At 47.2% G+C, this 21,218-nt stretch overlaps 1 protein-coding gene across 6 annotated transcripts in view; it reads left to right on the top strand.

Annotated features, from left to right (window-relative positions):
* The window catches only part of actn1 (actinin, alpha 1), a 230,981-nt gene that overhangs the window by 97,798 nt on the left and 111,965 nt on the right, over nucleotides 1-21,218 (top strand). For all 6 annotated transcript variants that reach the window (XM_038784898.1, XM_038784860.1, XM_038784870.1 and 3 more), the window contains exons 2-3: nucleotides 6,385-6,499; nucleotides 9,015-9,134. In XM_038784898.1, coding sequence (XP_038640826.1) covers nucleotides 6,385-6,499; nucleotides 9,015-9,134 — 235 coding nt within the window. The remainder of the gene's footprint in view (nucleotides 1-6,384; nucleotides 6,500-9,014; nucleotides 9,135-21,218) is intronic.

Genomic DNA, 21,218 nt, shown 5'->3' with positions numbered 1-21,218 from the left:
ACCAACACTGTCCATGTTCTAACTCACACCATCCTCACTGACCAACACTGTCCATGTTCTAACTCACACCATCCTCACTGACCAACACTGTCCATGTTCTAACTCACATCCTGCTCACTGACCAACACTGTCCATGTTCTAACTCACACCATCCTCACTGACCAACACTGTCCATGTTCTAACTCACATCCTGCTCACTGACCAACACTGTCCATGTTCTAACTCACACCATCCTCACTGACCAACACTGTCCATGTTCTAACTCACACCATCCTCACTGACCAACACTGTCCATGTTCTAACTCACATCCTGCTCACTGACCAACACTGTCCATGTTCTAACTCACACCATCCTCACTGACCAACACTGTCCATGTTCTAACTCACACCATCCTCACTGACCAACACTGTCCATGTTCTAACTCACACCCTGCTCACTGACCAACACTGTCCATGTTCTAACTCACACCATCCTCACTGACCAACACTGTCCATGTTCTAACTCACACCATCCTCACTGACCAACACTGTCCATGTTCTAACTCACATCCTGCTCACTGACCAACACTGTCCATGTTCTAACTCACACCATCCTCACTGACCAACACTGTCCATGTTCTAACTCACACCCTGCTCACTGACCAACACTGTCCATGTTCTAACTCACACCATCCTCACTGACCAACACTGTCCATGTTCTAACTCACACCCTGCTCACTGACCAACACTGTCCATGTTCTAACTCACACCATCCTCACTGACCAACACTGTCCATGTTCTAACTCACACCCTGCTCACTGACCAACACTGTCCATGTTCTAACTCACACCATCCTCACTGACCAACACTGTCCATGTTCTAACTCACATCCTGCTCACTGACCAACACTGTCCATGTTCTAACTCACACCATCCTCACTGACCAACACTGTCCATGTTCTAACTCACACCATCCTCACTGACCAACACTATCCATGTTCTAACTCACACACCATCCTCACTGACCAACACTGCCCATGTTCTAACTCACACCATCCTCACTGACCAACACTGTCCATGTTCTAACTCACACCATCCTCACTGACCAACACTGTCCATGTTCTAACTCACACCATCCTCACTGACCAACACTGTCCATGTTCTAACTCACATCCTGCTCACTGACCAACACTGTCCATGTTCTAACTCACACCATCCTCACTGACCAACACTGTCCATGTTCTAACTCACACCCTGCTCACTGACCAACACTGTCCATGTTCTAACTCACACCATCCTCACTTACCAACACTGTCCATGTTCTAACTCACACCATCCTCACTGACCAACACTGTCCATGTTCTAACTCACACCATCCTCACTGACCAACACTGTCCATGTTCTAACTCACACCCTGCTCACTGACCAACACTGTCCATGTTCTAACTCACACCATCCTCACTGACCAACACTGTCCATGTTCTAACTCACACCCTGCTCACTGACCAACACTGTCCATGTTCTAACTCACACCATCCTCACTGACCAACACTGTCCATGTTCTAACTCACACCATCCTCACTGACCAACACTGTCCATGTTCTAACTCACACCATCCTCACTGACCAACACTGTCCATGTTCTAACTCACACCCTGCTCACTGACCAACACTGTCCATGTTCTAACTCACACCATCCTCACTGACCAACACTGTCCATGTTCTAACTCACATCCTGCTCACTGACCAACACTGTCCATGTTCTAACTCACACCATCCTCACTGACCAACACTGTCCATGTTCTAACTCACACCATCCTCACTGACCAACACTGTCCATGTTCTAACTCACACCATCCTCACTGACCAACACTGTCCATGTTCTAACTCACATCCTGCTCACTGACCAACACTGTCCATGTTCTAACTCACACCATCCTCACTGACCAACACTGTCCATGTTCTAACTCACACCCTGCTCACTGACCAACACTGTCCATGTTCTAACTCACACCATCCTCACTGACCAACACTGTCCATGTTCTAACTCACACCATCCTCACTGACCAACACTGTCCATGTTCTAACTCACACCATCCTCACTGACCAACACTGTCCATGTTCTAACTCACACCCTGCTCACTGACCAACACTGTCCATGTTCTAACTCACACCATCCTCACTGACCAACACTGTCCATGTTCTAACTCACACCATCCTCACTGACCAACACTGTCCATGTTCTAACTCACACCATCCTCACTGACCAACACTGTCCATGTTCTAACTCACACCCTGCTCACTGACCAACACTGTCCATGTTCTAACTCACACCATCCTCACTGACCAACACTGTCCATGTTCTAACTCACACCATCCTCACTGACCAACACTGTCCATGTTCTAACTCACACCATCCTCACTGACCAACACTGTCCATGTTCTAACTCACACCATCATCACTGACCAACACTGTCCATGTTCTAACTCACACTATCCTCACTGACCAACACTGTCCATGTTCTAATTCACACCATCCTCACTGACCAACACTGTCCATGTTCTAACTCACACCATCCTCACTGACCAACACTGTCCATGTTCTAACTCACACCCTGCTCACTGACCAACACTGTCCATGTTCTAACTCACACCATCCTCACTGACCAACACTGTCCATGTTCTAACTCACACCCTCCTCACTGACCAACACTGTCCATGTTCTAACTCACACCATCCTCACTGACCAACACTATCCATGTTCTAACTCACACACCATCCTCACTGACCAACACTGTCCATGTTCTAACTCACACCATCCTCACTGACCAACACTGTCCATGTTCTAACTCACACCATCCTCACTGACCAACACTGTCCATGTTCTAACTCACACCATCCTCACTGACCAACACTGTCCATGTTCTAACTCACACCCTCCTCACTGACCAACACTGTCCATGTTCTAACTCACACCATCCTCACTGACCAACACTATCCATGTTCTAACTCACACACCATCCTCACTGACCAACACTGTCCATGTTCTAACTCACACCATCCTCACTGACCAACACTGTCCATGTTCTAACTCACACCATCCTCACTGACCAACACTGTCCATTTTCTAACTCACACCATCCTCACTGACCAACACTGTCCATGTTCTAACTCACACCATCCTCACTGACCAACACTGTCCATGTTCTAACTCACACACCATCCTCACTGACCAACACTCTCCATGTTCTAACTCACACCCTGCTCACGGACCAACACTGTCCATGTTCTAACTCGGGAGCTTACACACTGAAGTATATTAGCTAGCCCTGTGCCTCATTATTTTGTCTTAGAAGTATGAAGAGGAAGTTGGTGACCAGCAACTTTTTAACAGATAACAGAAAATGGTGTCGCTAAAAACTTACAGCAGCTGAAAGACTTTGATAAAGCAACCACTTTGTACTGAAAGATAAAACCAATTGGCTCACTCTCCAGAAAATTAACTTATATTGACGGTGCTGTTTTATTATCGGGCCTGGCTTTGTATTCCCGGATGTGTACTCTTTTCATATGACAAAGAAATCGAGTAATGACAGAGGAATGAGAACACAATGTATTTTGATATGAAGGAGCCTCCTTCTCTTTATTTGGTTAAAAATTGGTTGACAGGCTTCACCAATAGTTACATTCTTGTGCGCCTGGAGGTAGAGCAATCGTGGAAGGGTGCAGTATGAAGAGGCGTTGAAATAGAATATAAATCCAGGAATAATAGAACTGCCTTGACCTTGAGGGAAGCTGGGCTGCTCATGAGCAAGTCAGAAACACCAGCCATTTAACAAAGTTGCATTGAAATGGCTCCTGTTTTGAAATAATGAATTTTCACAAAAGAATTCTGGAATATGATCCAAAACTGCTGGCTTTTTGTTTTTAAAGGAATCCTGCAATTTCCTGAAAGAAAAAAAATTAAGTTAATTTATTTCACATAAATAATCAATCGTAGACATTTGTAGAGTATGTTGTATATTAATGGTATATTTGGTATATTGTACATCCATGAGACTGGTATGCCAGCATCAGGAGAAAATTAACAAGTTGGTTAGAAATTCCTGTTCTCTCACATTAAAAATGGAACGTCATTTGCTCAGTTAACAGAAGCCTGCAACACTGACCTTTAAATTAAGTTACTGAACTCAGGGAGCCCAGCAAATCATACCCATATGTTTAGGGCATGCCCAGCGCTGGAGGAATTTTGGAAGGGCATAGTGAGGACGGTATCGAGGGTGGTAGGATCCAGGGTCAAACAGGGCTGGGGGTTCGCAATATTTGGGGTTGCAGAGGAGCCGGGAGTGCAGGAGGCGAAAGAGGCCGGTATTCTGGCCTGTGCGTCTCTGGTAGCCCGGCGGAGGATTCTTCTTCAGTGGAAGGATGCGAGGCCCCCAAGCATGGAGCCTGGATCAACGACATGGCGGGGTTTATTAAATTGGAAAAAGTGAAATTTGCTTTGAGGGGGTCGGTGCAAGGGTTTTTCAGGTGGTGGCAACCGTTCCTAGACTTCCTGGCAGAACGGTAGACAATGGTCAGCAGCAGCAGCAGCAGCAACCGGGGGGGGGGGGGAGTTCCTCTTAACTTTTGCTGTTCAATACTGGGGGATCTGAGGGGAGTCTACATATTTGCTATGTTTGCTTTGTGTTTTGACGGGTGTTAATTTATTATTTATGTACAGGAGGTGGGGGGTACTGAGGTGTTTTGTTCTGTTTTGTAATTAATTCTATGGGGTTCTTTTTCCATTTTGTTGTTATTTTGTGAAAATTTTAATAAAATAAAAAAATAAAAATTAAGTTACTGAAGGGGGGGTGGGGGGGATCTGGATCTATCCAGATATGGATCAGTGAGAGCCGTTGTTTATAATTCATTTGTAGACCTTCAGTGCAACTGTCCATTCTTCAGCCCTTTGCCTCTCCCACAAGTGCTTTTTTTTCTAAATGGAGTCGGCTTTCTCACACACGCTGATGACATTCAACCACTCGAGCCCTCTCCTTGTTGCCATCGCACTTTGATCAAAAAGTGGTGCCCGGCTAGCTGGGCCACATTCAGCTTCTGGGCATGTATGAGCTTCCCTCAATTTGGAATTGATTTAACCAAGGCCACACTGTTGTGTTTCTGCCAAAGAACCCAAACCTTCACCCCCAGTGATGTCTCCCTCGTCGCTCAACTTCGATTGATCCAGTTGGTGCACAAGTGTGGCCTTGAATTAGATCCTGAGTTCAGTTTCTGACTGTACCAATTGCCACCAAAACCACATGTTTTCGTCTCTGCAGATGAGCCAACTTTGTCCTTCAAAATCCCCCACCTGCTATTAAAATACCTCCACTGTTACCACCTCTGAGCTCAATTACTCAAACGCTACAGGGCGAACCTCTTCACAAAAAATATAAGAAATAGGAGCAGGAGTAGGCCATTCAGCCCTTCGGGCTTGCTCCACCAAACAAATATGTCATGGCTGACCTGATGTCTTAACTCTTAAGGTTTACGAGGACTTTTCTGCCTGTCCTTGTAAACCCTCGACTCCCTTGTCAATCAAAAATCTGTCCAACAGTCTTAAATATGTTCATTGACTTGGCCTCCAACTCTCTCCGGGGAAGAGAATTCCAAAGACTTCATGACCCCATGAGAAGAAATTTCTACTTATTGTTTGCCTTAAAAGTAAAACAGTGCCCCTTAGTTCTAGATTCCAACCCCAGCCCGTCAACCCCACAAGGAAAAACTTTGGTTCTCCCCACAAAAGTCTGCAACTCGTTCAAAACTGCACTGTCACTGAACCTCCTAGGGGGATTCATTACATTCAGTCTGCAAAAAGCAACTTGCGTTTGTATAGCACGTATGACATAGGAAAACATTACAAAGTGCTTCAGAGAAAGAAATGGGACAAAAATTGACACTGAGGCAAAGAATTCTACTCCTGTCAATTTGATCATATATTGCACTCTTAAAACCGTGAGCTGTCCAATAATTTTGACTTCAATGTAAATAAGAACGTGGGAGCTCAATACTAAGAATGAAAATGACCAGGTAATTTTAATTACCTCATGTTGAACTAAGAGTCGCTGTAAGAGCAAGTTGCCCATGACTCATTGGAAACCTGCCTACAGACCTGACTGCAATTTGTTTTGAGATAACCTGCGACTGGGAGGAACAAGCTTTATAATGTGGCGAAAAATAATTAATTCCCAACTGGCAAAAGAAGACTGTTTTCATAGAAGTGTCCCTTTGTTTAAGAAAATATATTATGCTGAGAGCAATTTGCACCTATCATCATCCTTCAATGCAGAAGCCACTTAAATGTTAGTTTCTCTCCGTCTGGATGTAATATTCCTTTCTAATTCTGAGGTTGCAATTATGTTTTACAGACTTTCACAGCCTGGTGTAATTCTCATCTCCGCAAGGCAGGCACACAGATTGAGAGCATCGAAGAGGATTTTCGAGATGGCCTCAAGCTCATGCTTCTCCTTGAGGTTATTTCTGGTAGGTTAATCTACTGTTCATTGTTTGGTGCCTGTGTTCACACCCATGTAAATATCCACATGAACGACGATCAGGATGTACATCCTACACTATACTAAACCCTGCCCAAGAAGCCTGAATATAGGAAATAGGAACAGGAGTAGGCCATTCAGCCCTTCGAGCCCACTCTGCCATTCAATGGGATCTTGGTTGATCTACTTCAACACCGTTTCGCTGCACCATCCCCGTATCCCTTGATTTTCCGAATATGTAGCAATCTATCAATCTCAGTTATAGACATACTTTTAAAAAAGAAATTCCAATTAAGGGGCAATTCAGCATGGCCAATTCATCTACCAGGCACACCTTTGGGTTGTGGGGGTGAGACCCACGCAGGCACGGGGAGAATGTGCAACACTACACGGACAGTGACCCTGGGCCGGAATCGAACCTGGGCCCTCAGCGTGTGTGAGGCAGCAGTGCTAACCACTGCGCCACCGTGCCGCCCCAGTTCTGGACATACTTAATGACTGAGCTTCCATGCCCTCTGAGGCAGAGAACTACAAAGATTCATCGCCCTCTGAGTGAGGAAATTCCTCCTCGTCTCCGCCTTTTGTGTACTGACAGTGAAGGATGTGCAGCATATTTTCCATGTCTTCGAGTCGCTTAGGGTACTTCTAAAATTCTTGCTGCTCTGAGGAATCACGTGTTGGTGCCTTCTTGTCAAAGGAGAATAAGTGGCCTTTGCCATCACTTGACAAAACGTGAAGTGCTTTTGTTGTTATCTGTTGGCCAATCAGTACAAGTGTTCTAACTTCTAACCTGAATATCCTGTACTATAATCCCCACCATCACCCGTGTGCTGGCATCCTGGAATAATGAGAGCTTCCTCGCTGCAGCTCCGTTGCCTTTGTTCTGCAGCTAGTGGTTGGCATGCAGCACTTTGGCGAGATGTTGTTTAAAAGTGGGAGCAGCTGCTTGTGGGCTTTGGGGAGTCAGTGTTTTTCACTCGTGTTACTCCAAGTATGATGAACATTCTCCGAGAGGGCATCAGTTGCCATGCAAGAAACATCAAGAGAAAAAGTCATTTTGAGACCTGAGTAGAGATTAATGAATTACAAGTTAAATTCCAGATGATATAATGGCAGCCATCAGTGTAACCATAGCACTTGAACTGTGCTGTTGGGATTGATTTGCCTTGGGGAAGAATAAGGCTGATGGGATGGAGTTGAATCATTTTAATGAAATCTGATGGAGCGGTATTTCATTATCATAATATCTTATTTATAACGCAGCTCAAAGTGGTGCACAGAGCGCACCTGACCAGAACCCGAATGAGCAGGTTCTTCCCGGAGTTGGAGGACAAATGTGAGCGGTGCCAGAGGGGCCCCACCCACATGTTTTGGGCTTGCCCCAAGCTTGCTGGGTTCTGGACAGCTTTATAGATACATAGAACAGTACAGCACAGAACAGGCCCTTCGGCCCTCAATGTTGTGCCGAGCCATGATCACCCTACTCAAACCCACATATCCACCCTATACCCGTAACCCAACAACCCCCCCCTTAACCTTACTTTTATTAGGACACTACGGGCAATTTAGCATGGCCAATCCACCTAACCCGCACATCTTTGGACTGTAGGAGGAAACCGGAGCACCCGGAGGAAACCCACGCACACAGGGGGAGGACGTGCAGACTCCACACAGACAGTGACCCAGCCGGGAATCGAACCTGGGACCCTGGAGCTGTGAAGCATTTATGCTAACCACCATGCTACCCTGCTGCCCCTAAGCTTTTGCTTTCTCTGAGGCAATGCCAAAGGTTGTGAGGGTGAGGGTGAATCCATGCCCAATAGTGGCAATCTTTGGGGTATCGGAGCAGCCAGAGTTCCACATGGGGAAGGGGGGCCAACGCCCTTGCTTTCACTTTGCTAATCGCACGCCGGAGAATCCTGCTCGGCTGGCGACCGGCAGCACCACCCACAGCTGCAGACTGGCTCGCTGACCTCTCGGAATTTCTCCATCTGGAGAAGATTAAGTACGCCACCCGAGGGCCAGAGGAAGGCTTCCTCGACACTTGGGGACAGTTTGTCGGTCTGTTCCAAAATCTGTTCAAGGCCAGCAACGAGGAGTAACCTAATAAGAATTTTTAAAAAGAACATCAAAAAACTGCGCAACTCAGGGTGGGGGGAGGCGGAAGGAAGGTGGGGAAACATTTTCCCATCTGTCCGGAAGATAAAAGAAAAGCGCAGCCGAAGCCGGGGGGGGGGGGGGGGGGGGGGGGGTCACAACGGGGTAGGTGGAGGAACCATAGACCCATCCAGAGGGCAACAAAATGCACATAGGGTCAGTTAAATGAAGGACACCTAAACCTCTCTGTATAATAAAGGAAATTAGTGCGGGCAAGAAAAATGGAAATTAGCACGGGTGAGAAAAATGTGATGTGTACATATACAACTGTTTATAAATATGGGAAATGCCAATAAAAAGATTTAAAAAGAAAAATAAATAATATCTTATTTAATTTCCATGAACAGGTGAACGCCTGGCCAAACCAGAAAGAGGGAAGATGCGTGTGCATAAAATATCGAATGTCAACAAAGCCTTGGATTTTATTGCCAGCAAGGGGGTTAAACTTGTTTCCATTGGAGCAGAAGGTAGGAATGTGACGAATAGAACAGCCTATCTTGATCTGTAGCCGAGTCGGAGATTTCTATTGCTCTATCCAGCTACACAGGGGCCATTGCTCCAAGTGCTGTGAAGTGATTACTGCCCAGGATAAAACTCCTATCATCCCAGGCAGGGGAGTGAGCATGTGTCATAATCCTATCACTACCTCTAAAGTGGAAATATTCTCCATTACTCCAGCACTGCTGTACTTCAGTTCAGCTAACAACAGGTTTTGAAGGAAGACTGGCATTTGTTCAGCTTGCTATCCATGGGGACTGGAATAGTTTTACCAGCTCACTTCAATCACACCACCCAAATCTGACCCGACTCCTAGCAGCAGAAGTTAGACCCATGAGCACCGACAGTAAGCTGAGTAACGGAGCCAGCTGCATTTAGACACCATCTAATAATTCCAGTGACACAGACATATGTAACACTCTCACATTCCCTCTCTCTGGTGTGCCATCTCTCATAATTGTATCCGGGTATAGGGGAGACAGTAGTGTAGAGCTAATGTCGCTGGACTAATAATCAAGAGGCCCAGGCTAATGCTTTGGGGGGGGGGGCACAGGTTCAAATCCCACGACGGTGGGATAAAATCCCACCTGGTTCACTAGTGTTCTTTAGGGAAGGAAATCTGCCATCCTTACCTGGTCTGGCCTACATCTAACTCCAGGTCATCAGCAATGTGACTCTTAGCTGCCCTCTGAAATGGTCCCAAGAATGCAACAAACGCTGGCCTTACCAGAGATGCCCACATCCCACGAAGGAATAAATACAATGTGAATCATATGAACCATTTTGCCTGTATAATGCGTAAAGGATAATTCTGTGTGGACTTTACCATGTATTCTGCAGAACCGTTTGTGTCATGATTATAATGCTTATTTGCCTAGATGGAGAGAGGGGTTGGATTTTACCTGCTGTTGGGATGTTGTTGACACCTCTCATTGTCTGGCTGGATGTCAGGCAAGAACTGTTTGTACTTTAGTCTGGTTCCTGAAAAGCATCTGTTAGTTTGGATCTGGTCAACCCTGGGTTTTAGATTTTGATCGATTTCTCCGACAATGGGTGCTTTCCACTGGCATATTTCTTGCTTTCTGCATTATTTATAACATCGTAACCGTGTAATTAAACAATAGGAAAAATTGATTCGTTGAAGTCTGTCATTCTATAATTCCTGGTAACACTTCAACATATTTGTTGAAAATAATAACTGCTGAAGCTGTGGAATTGTGTGGAGCTGTGTCCACCCCATTTCACTGATGGTGATTTGACTGGTACTGTTGCTACCTCACTTATACCTGGCTGTCCCATAGCGGTCATGCTGTTCAAATTATAGGCGTGTTGTTGTCTCCCAATGCATGGGTCCCTCACAGTCCATGGCACAATTATATATGGTGCAGACCGACTGATCCATGTTCCTTCAAAAGTGGGGAGTCCCATTTTACTCCTGTGTCTCCCAGTCTGATACCAGTACAGACCTGCGCAATGAACATGTCAAATTACTTCAGAAGGGCAACCTGCTCAAAGCATGGGGCTAAGCAGCATGATGACGTTCACAGGGTGGATGTCGAGAGGATGATTCCTCCATGCAGTAGATAACGGGGAGCCGATGGATGTGGTATATCTGGATTTCCAGAAAGCCTTTGACAAGGTGCCACACAAAAGGTTGCTGCATAAGATAAAGATGCATGGCATTAAGGGTAAAGTAGTAGCATGGATAGAGGATTGGTTAATTAATAGAAAGCAAAGAGTTGGGATAAATGGGTGTTTCTCTGGTTGGCAATCAGTAGCTAGTGGTGTCCCTCAGGGATCCGTGTTGGGCCCACAATTGTTCACAATTTACATAGATGATTTGGAGTTGGGGACCAAGGGCAATGTGTCCAAGTTTGCAGATGACACTAAGATGAGTGGTAAAGCGAAAAGTGCAGAGGATACTGGAAGTCTGCAGAGGGATTTGGATAGGTTAAGTGAATGGGCTCGGGTCTGGCAGATGGAATACAATGTTGACAAATGTGAGGTTATCCATTTTGGTAGGAATAACAGCAAACGGGATTATTATTTAAACGATAAAATATTAAAGCATGCCGCTGTTCAGAGAGACTTGGGTGTGCTAGTGCATGAGTCACAGAAGGTTGGTTTACAAGTGCAACAGGTGATTAAGAAGGCAAATGGAATTTTGTCCTTCATTGCTAGAGGGATGGAGTTTAAGACTAGGGAGGTTATGTTGCAATTGTATAAGGTGTTAGTGCGGCCACACCTGGAGTATTGTGTTCAGTTTTGGTCTCCTTACTTGAGAAAGGACGTACTGGCGCTGGAGGGTGTGCAGAGGAGATTCACTAGGTTAATCCCAGAGCTGAAGGGGTTGGATTATGAGGAGAGGTTGAGTAGACTGGGACTGTACTCGTTGGAATTTAGAAGGATGAGGGGGGATCTTATAGAAACATTTAAAATTATGAAGGGAATAGATAGGATAGATGCGGGCAGGTTGTTTCCACTGGCGGGTGACAGCAGAACTAGGGGGCATAGCCTCAAAATAAGGGGAAGTAGATTTAGGACTGAGTTTAGGAGGAACTTCGTCACCCAAAGGGTTGTGAATCTATGGAATTCCTTGCCCAGTGAAGCAGTTGAGGCTCCTTCATTACATGTTTTTAATGAAAAGATAGATAGTATTTGAAGAATAAAGGGATTAAGGGTTAAGGTGTTCGGGCCGGAAAGTGGAGCTGAGTCCACAAAAGATCAGCCATGATCTAATTGAATGGCGGAGCAGGCTCGAGGGGCCAGATGGCCTACTCCTGCTCCTAGTTCTTATGTTCTTATGTTCTTATGCACGATGGCACAGTGGTTAGCACCATTGCCTCGCCACAAGAGACCCAAGTTTTGTCCCTGCCTTGGGTGACTGTGTGGAGTTTGCACATTCTCCCCATGTCTGTGTGGGTTTCCTCTGGGTGCTCCGGTTTCCTTGCCCAATCCAAAGATGTGCACGTCAGGTGCATTGACAATGATAAAATTGTCCTTTAGTGTCCATGGGTGTGCAGATTAGGTGGAGTTACGGGGTGGAACGGTGGAGGGCGGAGCGGTGGATGGGGCCCTTTTTCAGAGGGTCAGTGCAGACACAATGGGCTGAATGACTTCCTTCTGCACTGTAAGAATTCTTTGGTTCTAGGTTCTAAATTTGTGCTCCAAAAGTCAAGAGTCTTTGGAATCGTCTTCCTCAATAGGCGATGGAAGCAAAGTCTTTGAAAGTTTATTAAGCGGAGGTAGGTAGCCTCTCAATAAGCAAGGGGGTGAAAGGTTATCGACAGGGTTAGGTTGTAAGTGTGGAGCTGAGGTTACAACCAGAGCAATCATGACCTTGTGAAATGGTGGAGCAGGCTCGAAGAGCTGAATGGACTACTCCAGATCCTCATTCGTATGTATATCTGGATGATGCTCTGGGCTGGGCTGAAAAAAAATCATCCAATTAGTTGTCATTTCTGACCTCAGGTCATTGAAGTATAGTCACCATTGTAGGAAATGCAGCAGTGTGTGCACAGCAAGCTCCCACAAACACCAATGAGATAGTGACCAGGTAATCTATATTTGTTAACGGCGGTAGTTCAAAGAAATATATTGGCCAGAGCTCTGGGGTTATTTCCACAGTTACATTTTGAATAGTGCCATGGGATCTTTTGTATCCATCTGTAAAGACTGACTGCCTTGGTTTAATGTTTCATCTGACAGTGCAGCACTCCCTCAGTACTGCACGTGACATGTCAGCCTAAATTATGGGCTCAAGCCTCTGGAGTGGGTCTTGGGAGCATTGGAGCCAATCGAGCTACCATTCATTTAGATAATTTAGATTTAGGCCATATTGTTTTCACCCATTTTAGACCGCAGTGGAGGCAGGCAGCCAAGACATCCTGCCTACACTTCCAATGTCTGTGGGCTTTGTGAGGGCAGTGGGGCTGGGGGAGGGTGAGCCTCTGAGCTGGCCCATGCTCCTAACAGGCCAGTTAATATTGTTAAGGATATGCAAACTGTCTGGATTCTCCTGGGAGCAGCCGTCTATTTGCAACTCTCTGCCTCAGACCAGATAAAGACTGGCAAAGGACCATGGTGGGGTTTGGTCATGGAGGCCGGAGAAGTTTACTTTGAAGTTAAAATTGTGGGAAGTCCAACACAGGTCAGGGAGTAGTCCAAATTCACATGTTTGCCAGTTTAGCAAGTATTCAATCTCCTAGCATCACCTGGTCATCAGATCAGTGGGTTAAGCTGTTTAGATTCTACCTGAACACTAGTATGACTGCGGCTGGAAATAGCTGCTGCACCCCCTCCCCCCTCAAGTGGAGGCCATTGGAGATAATGAGCAGCCTGCACGGAAAGGGCAGAACATCAGGGATCAGGAAGCCAGAGGAGAGGAACCGGGGACACAAAAGCAAAGGAGATATTTCCTTGAGCACAGGATCAAAGGATGGAAGTGAAACCAGCTGGACATGACTGAAAGCCAGTGTTGGAAGAGACTGTGGCTCTCTAGGTATTTGATCACAGATGTCCATACTCTTGTCAGAGCATACCACTAGCAACCATACCATCTCACAAGTGGCTACACACTAGTGCCGTCACCCAGGTGACAGATGGCCTCTTCACCAAGATTAGCAACACATCAGACTTGCAACTGATGTCCATCACTAGGCGACTAGGGGCTTTTCACAGTAACTTCATTTGAAGCGATTTTCATTTCATCACTAGCTAAAAAGGCACTGGGTCGGGTGTCTGAAGCAGTTGAATTATGCCCTGCAATACCCTCCAGCAAGGGTCTGAATCATTGTGGTGGTCTGCTGCACTCTCCATAACATGGCCCTTGAGAGAGCTCTGGACCTTGTGAATGGTGAATCCTGACAGGGACACTCATTGGGAGAGGAGCATGAGGTAAAAGAGAGAGATTGGAGGTGGAGGGAGATGAAGGCTGAACAGCCAGGCAGACACAGGGAGAGTGTGCAGATTCAGCACAGATAGTGACCCAAATCTGGGTCCCTGGCGCTATAAAGCAACAGTGCTAACCACTGTGCTCCATGCCACCCATGTGCACAAGCACACACGCATACGTGCACGTGCGGGCACACACACATAGCTGTATTTATTATTAAGAACCAAGTTACGCCCTGTGAGACAACTACTGAACTTGATCCAAGATAGTTCCCCTCTCCTTAAGCTGCCCTTAGAAACATTTGGTCTCCATTATTGAATCCTGGCAGCAGCATGCCCGAGTGATTTGGACAAGGGGGAGGGAGTAATGTATGATCCACTCAATAGTGTAGCGTATTGAGGTTTCCGCGTAACACATGGTAGCACCGTCCTGTTTGCCTGCTCAAACAGGAAACCTGGGTTACTGGTAAGAAGGGCTTCTCGTCTTCCCTCTCTCAGGACAACACTCCCTGTCATCTATCCCCTTTCATTTACTCTGTGATTAAATGTGACTTTTACTTTGCAGAGCTGTTGCCATGGAGCAGGTGGTTCCTGCATGAACATCAGTGCTGTGTGGATCTAATTTATTTTCAACACGTTCCGTGTTACAAGTCTCTAGGCACATTGTGCTTTGCAGTAGCTGCTGACCTCTTATTCCTTGAGCAGCTATTTAAATGTATTAGTTGGAGAATACACACTCGGGCCAGGTGGCGCAGTTGGAGCAGTTCATCCAATCCCCTCCAGATGTGTCCTGTTAATCTCACTGTTGGGATTTCTGCTATTTCACTTGAGTATATTTTAGCAGATTGATGCAAAAAAAAAAAAAAATGGTTTTTGGACATGCGGATGAAAACCTACTGAGCCTAAAGAGTGGGCCCAGATGGGGTGCTCTTTCGGAGGGTTGGTGCAGATTCCATGGGCCAAATGGCCTCCTTCAGTACTGTCGGGGTTCTATGGATAAAGCAAAATGTTGATTCATCCATTGTTTTTTTTGTTACTTGCTAGAATCTGCTTTTGTCATATGGCTACTCTGGCCAGAATTAGCCCCACCCCTCACTCCCCCAGTAGGTACTGAGGTGCTTTGGGTTGGGGGGGGGGGGGGGGGGGGGGGGGGGGACGGAAGTGTGAAGTTGCATGGGTGGGATTCGCTTCAGGATCCCACCTGCCCGATCTGGTCACAGATTTTTGTCGTGGCAGGCAGGGCTTTGGAGGGCAAGCTCGCCCTTGCCCCAATTAATGGCTACTTCAGGGCCTTTTCCCACCCAGCCTGAGTTGGCAGTTGGATAATTGATCAGGGTGTGGGGGGGAGCACCTGAAATCTAACAAAGTTTGATTTTGGGCAGATGGGTGGCTCCATCAGTGTGGTGTTCTTTGTCTTGCTTATTTCAGGATGGTTAGCGTAGTGTTCACAAAGACGACAAAATAGCTTTAACTTAAAGAAAGCTATAAATTTATTAACATTACTAACTTGGATACAACGCATACTCCTAAAGAATACACAGTTCATTAATAACATTTAAACTACTCATCTACAGCTAATCTCAATACTGATATAAACTATGATCTGCTCTCACTTACACTATCTGTACTTCTGACTCTCTATAGGTAACTCCTGCATACACACTCCCCAAATGCTTATATAGTTGTAACTGTAGCTCCCTCTAGTGGCTACACTCGACACTTCATTAATCTTTGCAGTTCTTACCGTTATGGTAATACCACAATCAGCAGCCCCCTCCTGACTGAGGGCTAACTCCTCTTAGGGCTTGGTCCCCTCCGGACTTCATTCTCCCCATATGACCGATCTCCTGAGACCCCAATCACTCCTTTGTGACTCCCCAAGCCTTTCACACACACACATATGGGCAGCGAGCTGCAATACCTGTTTCAGCCAGTGCAGTGCTGTTCCTGGAATGAATGGAGAACCACCAGCCAATCAGATTGGCCAGCGGCTTCTCTTTGATGGCTTCAAAACTCCCTCCTTTTTAAAGACACTGATCCACTTTCTTTTCTTAGTCAGTCCCTTGGCATGGTTACACGATGGTTAAGTCTGCGGCCTCAGCATCGGAGGCCTGGGTTCGATTCCAGCCTTGTGTGACTGTGTGGAGTTTGCACGTTATCTGCGCGGGTTTCCTCCGGGTGCTCCTCAGGAAGGAGCTGCGCTCCGAAAGCTGGTGTTTGAAACAAACCTGTTGGACATTAACCTGGCGTTGTAAGACTTCTTACTGTGCTCACCCCAGTCCAACGCCGGCATCTCCACATCAAAGATATGCAGGTTAGGTGCATTGGCCATGATAAATTGCCCTTAGTGTCCAAAAGGTTAGGTGGGGTTGATGGGTTACGGGGATTGGGTGGTGGGATGGGCTTAAATGGGGTGCTCTTTCCAAGGGTTAGTGCAGACTCGATGGTCCGAATGGCCTCCTTCTGCACTGTAAATTCTATGATATGATCGCTATAATAAGAGTTGCCATACCAGGCTGTATTGCATCCAGATAGGATGCTTTCTATGGTGCATCTGTAAAAATTGGTAAGAGTCAATGTGGACATGCTGATTTTCCTTAGTTTCCTGAGGAAGTAAAGGTGCTGTTGTGCTTTCTTGGTCATAGCGTCAACATGCATGGACCAGGACAGTTTGTTAGTGATGTGTGCACCTAGGAATTTGAAGCTGTTAACCATCTCCACCTCAACCCCATTGGCGCTGACAGGGGTATGTACAAGACTTTGCTCCCTGAAGTCAGCTCTTTAGTTTTGCTGGCATTGAGGGATAGATTATTGTCGTTGCACCACTCCACTAGGTTCTCTATCTCCCTCCTGTACCCTGACTCATCGTTCTTTGAGATCCAATCCAGTACGGTTGTGTCGTCAGCAAACTTGTAGATGGAGTTGGAGCCAAATGTTGCCACGTAGTCGTGTGTATGTAGGGAGTATAGTAGGGGACTAAGTATGCAGCCTTGCGGGGCCCCAGTATTGAGGACTATCGTGGAGGAGGTGCTGTTCCTGATTGTGGTCAATGGGTCACAAAGTCAAGGATTCGGTTGCAGAGTGAGGAGCCGTCCTAGGTTTTGGAGTTTTCATATGAGCTTGGCTGGAATTATGGTGTTGATGGCGGCGCTGGAGTCAATAAATCGGAGTCTGTGGTAGGAGTCCTTGTTGTCGAGATGCTCCAGGGATGAGTGTAGGATCAGGGAGGTGGCTCCAGGGAGGAGTGTAGGGCCAGGGAGATGGCATCTGCTGTGGACCGGTTGTGGTGGTGTGCGAATTGCAGTGGATCTAGCCATTTTGGGAGTATGGAGGTGATGCGCTTTATGACCAACCTCTCGAAGCACTTCATTACGATCGATGCCAAGGCTACCGGACAATAGTCATTGAGGCGCGTTGCCTGGTTCTTCTTTGGCACCGGTATGGTGGTGGTCTTCTTGAAGAAGCTGGGCACCTTCTTCAAGAAGACCACCTTGGTTCGGAGTAGGGTGAGGATGTCCGCGAACGCATCTGCCAGCTGGTCCATGCAGGATCTGAGTGCACAACCAGGGGCCCCGTCAGGACCCGTCGCCTTCTGAGGGTTCACTTTCAGGAAAGCCAATTTGACTTTGGAAGCTGTGATGGTGGGTTTGGGTGAGGCTGTTGCTGCTGTGGCAGTTGACAGTGGATCATTGGTTTCCTGCTCGAACTGAGCATAGAGTTCATCAGGGAGGGGTGCACTGCTGCTGGTGATACTGCTCGGCTTCGCTTTGTAGCCAGTTATGTTGTTTAGGCCTTGCCACAACTGACGTGGGTCCGTGACGCTAGTCTTTGTCTAGCTTGGTCTGATATTATCTCTTGGCCTCCCTGATGACTTTGTAGAGGTCATATCTGGAATTCTTGTATAGGTCAGGGTCGACTGACCTGAACGCCTCAGAACCTGTCCTTCAGTAGGGAGTCGGTCTCGCGATTTAGCCATGGTTTCCATTTGGGGAACGTACGTACTATTTTCTTTGGCACGCAGTCATCCACACATTTGCTGTCTGTGATGGTGGTGGCATTCTCATTTAGGTTGGTCGTTGAGTTCTTAAATATAGACCAGTCATGTAGAAGCTCTTCTGTTTCCTCGGACCAGCACTGCACAGCCTTCTTAATCGGATTCTCCCGCTTACGTTTCTGCTTCAATGCTAGGCGAAGAAGCACCGTCTTATGATTTCCCAAAGTGCGGTCGGGGGATGGATCAGTAGGTGTCCTTGATTTTTATGTAGCAGTGTTCAATAGTGTTGGCACCCTTGGTAGGACAGGAGGTGTGCTGGTGGAATTTTGCCAGTGCACGCTTGAGATTGGCCTTGTTGAAGTCCCCGGCCACGATGAACAAGGCCGGGTGTTCTGTTTCATTGTTGTTTATAACTGTGTACAGTTCATCCAGCGTCTGGGGTGGGATGTAGACCGCTGTGATAATGGCTGAAGTTTGTACAGAGTTCAAAATATGCAGGCAGCTGCTTGACAAAGAAACTCATTTTGTAAGAATCTGGTCTCCATCTCCCCTCATCTTCAATCACTTGCAATCTATTTGCACAGATTGTGGAGTGACCAGTGAGTTGAGAGCTATTCGGGGTGGAGGGGGGGAAGCAGGCAGCAAATGGAGTTGAGGCCATGTCAGACCAGCCATGATCTTGCTGATTGGTGGAGCAGGCTTGAGGGGCCAAATGGTCCACTGCTGCTCCCAGTTATTATGTTGGAGCCAAAATGGCTCAGCGGTTTTAGAACTTAATTTTAAGTAGGGGATCTCCCTACAAAGCTTGACTGACTCCCTGAAGGGCGGGGGCTCTTTTTCAGGACTTCTGAGAGGTCAATTATCAGCTGCCCAAAGCTATCTCCTGCATACAAAGCTGTTTAGTCGCATTCAGCAATAGATGTAACTGTGCTGGGAACAAGATGGGCAGAAATTGAATCAAGGCGGCCTTGCCCCTCACAACCCTCCAGAGTCCAAGGTTTGAAGACAAATGACACAAGGCAATTTCCTCTGAGATCTGTCAAGTACTGTCCATAACCCTTTTCAAAATTGTATAGCAGTGAATAAGGCAGACAAAAATGCTTTTATCAATTAGATGTGCATAATAACTGGCAAAACAAAGATGAGTCCTTGCACTGTTAAAGAAAACTGAGGGAGCTATTAGATCAGCCAAAAGGCTTCTGGCAAGGAGGAAAGTCGCCTGTTGTGGCTGCAATGGGAAAAAGCTGTTTCAGCTTTTCAAGAGTCACAGGACTGTATTAGACCATTGAACGATGCTCGAGGGCAGCTTCCAAAGAGTATTAACAAAAGCGAAAATTCACTAGGTCGCCAGTCGAACTATAGAATTCCTACAGTGCAGAAGGGGACCATTCAGCCCATCGAGTCTGCACTGACCCTCCTTGAGAGAGTACCCTACCTAGACCCACCCCCATACCCCACTAGCCTGCACATCTCTGGACACGAAGGGGCAATTTAAAATGGCCAATCCACCTAACCTGCACATCTTTGGACTGTGGGAGGAAACCGAAGCACATGGAGGAAACACAGACATGGGGAGAACGTACAAACTGCACGTAGTCTCGGCTGGAATTGAACCCAGATCCCTGGCACTGTGAGGCAGCAGCGCTCGTCACCGTGCTGCCCCTATCCATATAAAAAATGTTTATGTTTCCAATTGATGCATTTTCAAGAGTATTAACAAAAACAAAAAAAACAAGGCTCTGAATACTGTGGATGCACAAGAACATACAAACTAAAAAAAGGAGTATCCATTCTGCCCCTCGAGCCCCCTCCATCCTTTGATAGATCATGGCTGATTTGACGGTGGCCTCGCATCCACTTTCCTGCTCTTATACAAATATATGAATTAGGAGCAGGAGTAGGTTGTGCCTGGCTGACCTGATTTTTAACTTACATTCCACATTACCACCTATGCCCGATATCTTATCAACTCCCTGCTTATCAAAAATCAATCCACCTTCTGGTCTCCAGGGAGCAGTCTCGGAGGGCGGAATATCGAAGCAGTAGGTTAGTAACGTAACTTGCCTCAGGGATTCACAGCCTAGTCTCCAGGGAGCATTCTTGGAGGGCGGAGAATCGTAGCAGCGAGAATAAAGTTAAACTTGCCTCAAGGATATCACTGAAGCTGAAAAAAAAAACCGAAAAAACTGATATCACGAGAAAGCTGTGATCTGGGGCGGGATTCTCCCCTACCCGGCGGGGCAGGGGGTCCCGGCATAGCGGAGTGGCGCCAACCACTCCGGCATTGGGCCTCCCCAAATGTGCAGATTTCTGCGCACCTTTAGGGGCCAAGCCCTCACATTGAGGGGCTAGGCCCGTGCCGGAGCGGTTGGCACCACACCGACTGGTGCCCAAACCGGCTCCAGTGGCCTTTGACACACGCCGCCCGGTGCCGGGGCTGGCCGAAAGGCCTTCGCCGGTTCGCGCGTGCGCCGGTGCGTCCGCTGATATCACCACCGGCGCATACGCACTGGGGGATTCTGTTCCGCCTCTGCCATGGTGGAGGCTGTGGCGGCGGCGGAAGAAAAAGAGTGCCCCCACAGCACTGGCCCGCCCGCCAATTGGTGGGCCCCGATCGCGGGCCTGGCGACCGTGGGGGCACCCCCCGGAGTCCGATCGCCCCGCGCCACCTCAGGACCGTGCGGAGGGTTGGAGAATTTCGCCCCTGGTTGGCTGGCAGGAAATCTGTGAAATTTTGGGGAAAAGCACTGGAAAACTAATTAATTAACTAACTAAGTAGAGATGGCTGGGCAGGCGTTGTGCTGTAGCTGAATGATGTGGGAGCTGACAGATCCCATTGCGAGCTGCGATGATCACATCTGCAACAAGTGTTTGTTGCTCGAGGAATTCCGACTCTGAATTGGTGAGCTGGAATTTGAGATTCAGACACTGGGACACATCCGGGAGAGGGAGAGTTACCTGGATGCTTTGTTTCAGGAGGTGGTCACGCCCCATATATTAAGTTCCTCAAATTAGGCCAGTGGTCAGGTGTGACTGCGTGTGAGACAGGTAGAGGGATCCTGAATTCCGGAATGGAGGAGTCTCAACTCTTGACCTTATCCAACAGGTATGAGGTACTTGCTCCCTGTGTGTATGAGGATCAGGACTGTAGGGAGGATGAGCTAGC

Source organism: Scyliorhinus canicula, chromosome 2 (genome assembly GCF_902713615.1).
Source record: "Scyliorhinus canicula chromosome 2, sScyCan1.1, whole genome shotgun sequence".
Classification (NCBI taxonomy): Eukaryota; Metazoa; Chordata; class Chondrichthyes; order Carcharhiniformes; family Scyliorhinidae; genus Scyliorhinus; species Scyliorhinus canicula.
This window is presented reverse-complemented; position numbering and strand designations above follow the sequence as displayed.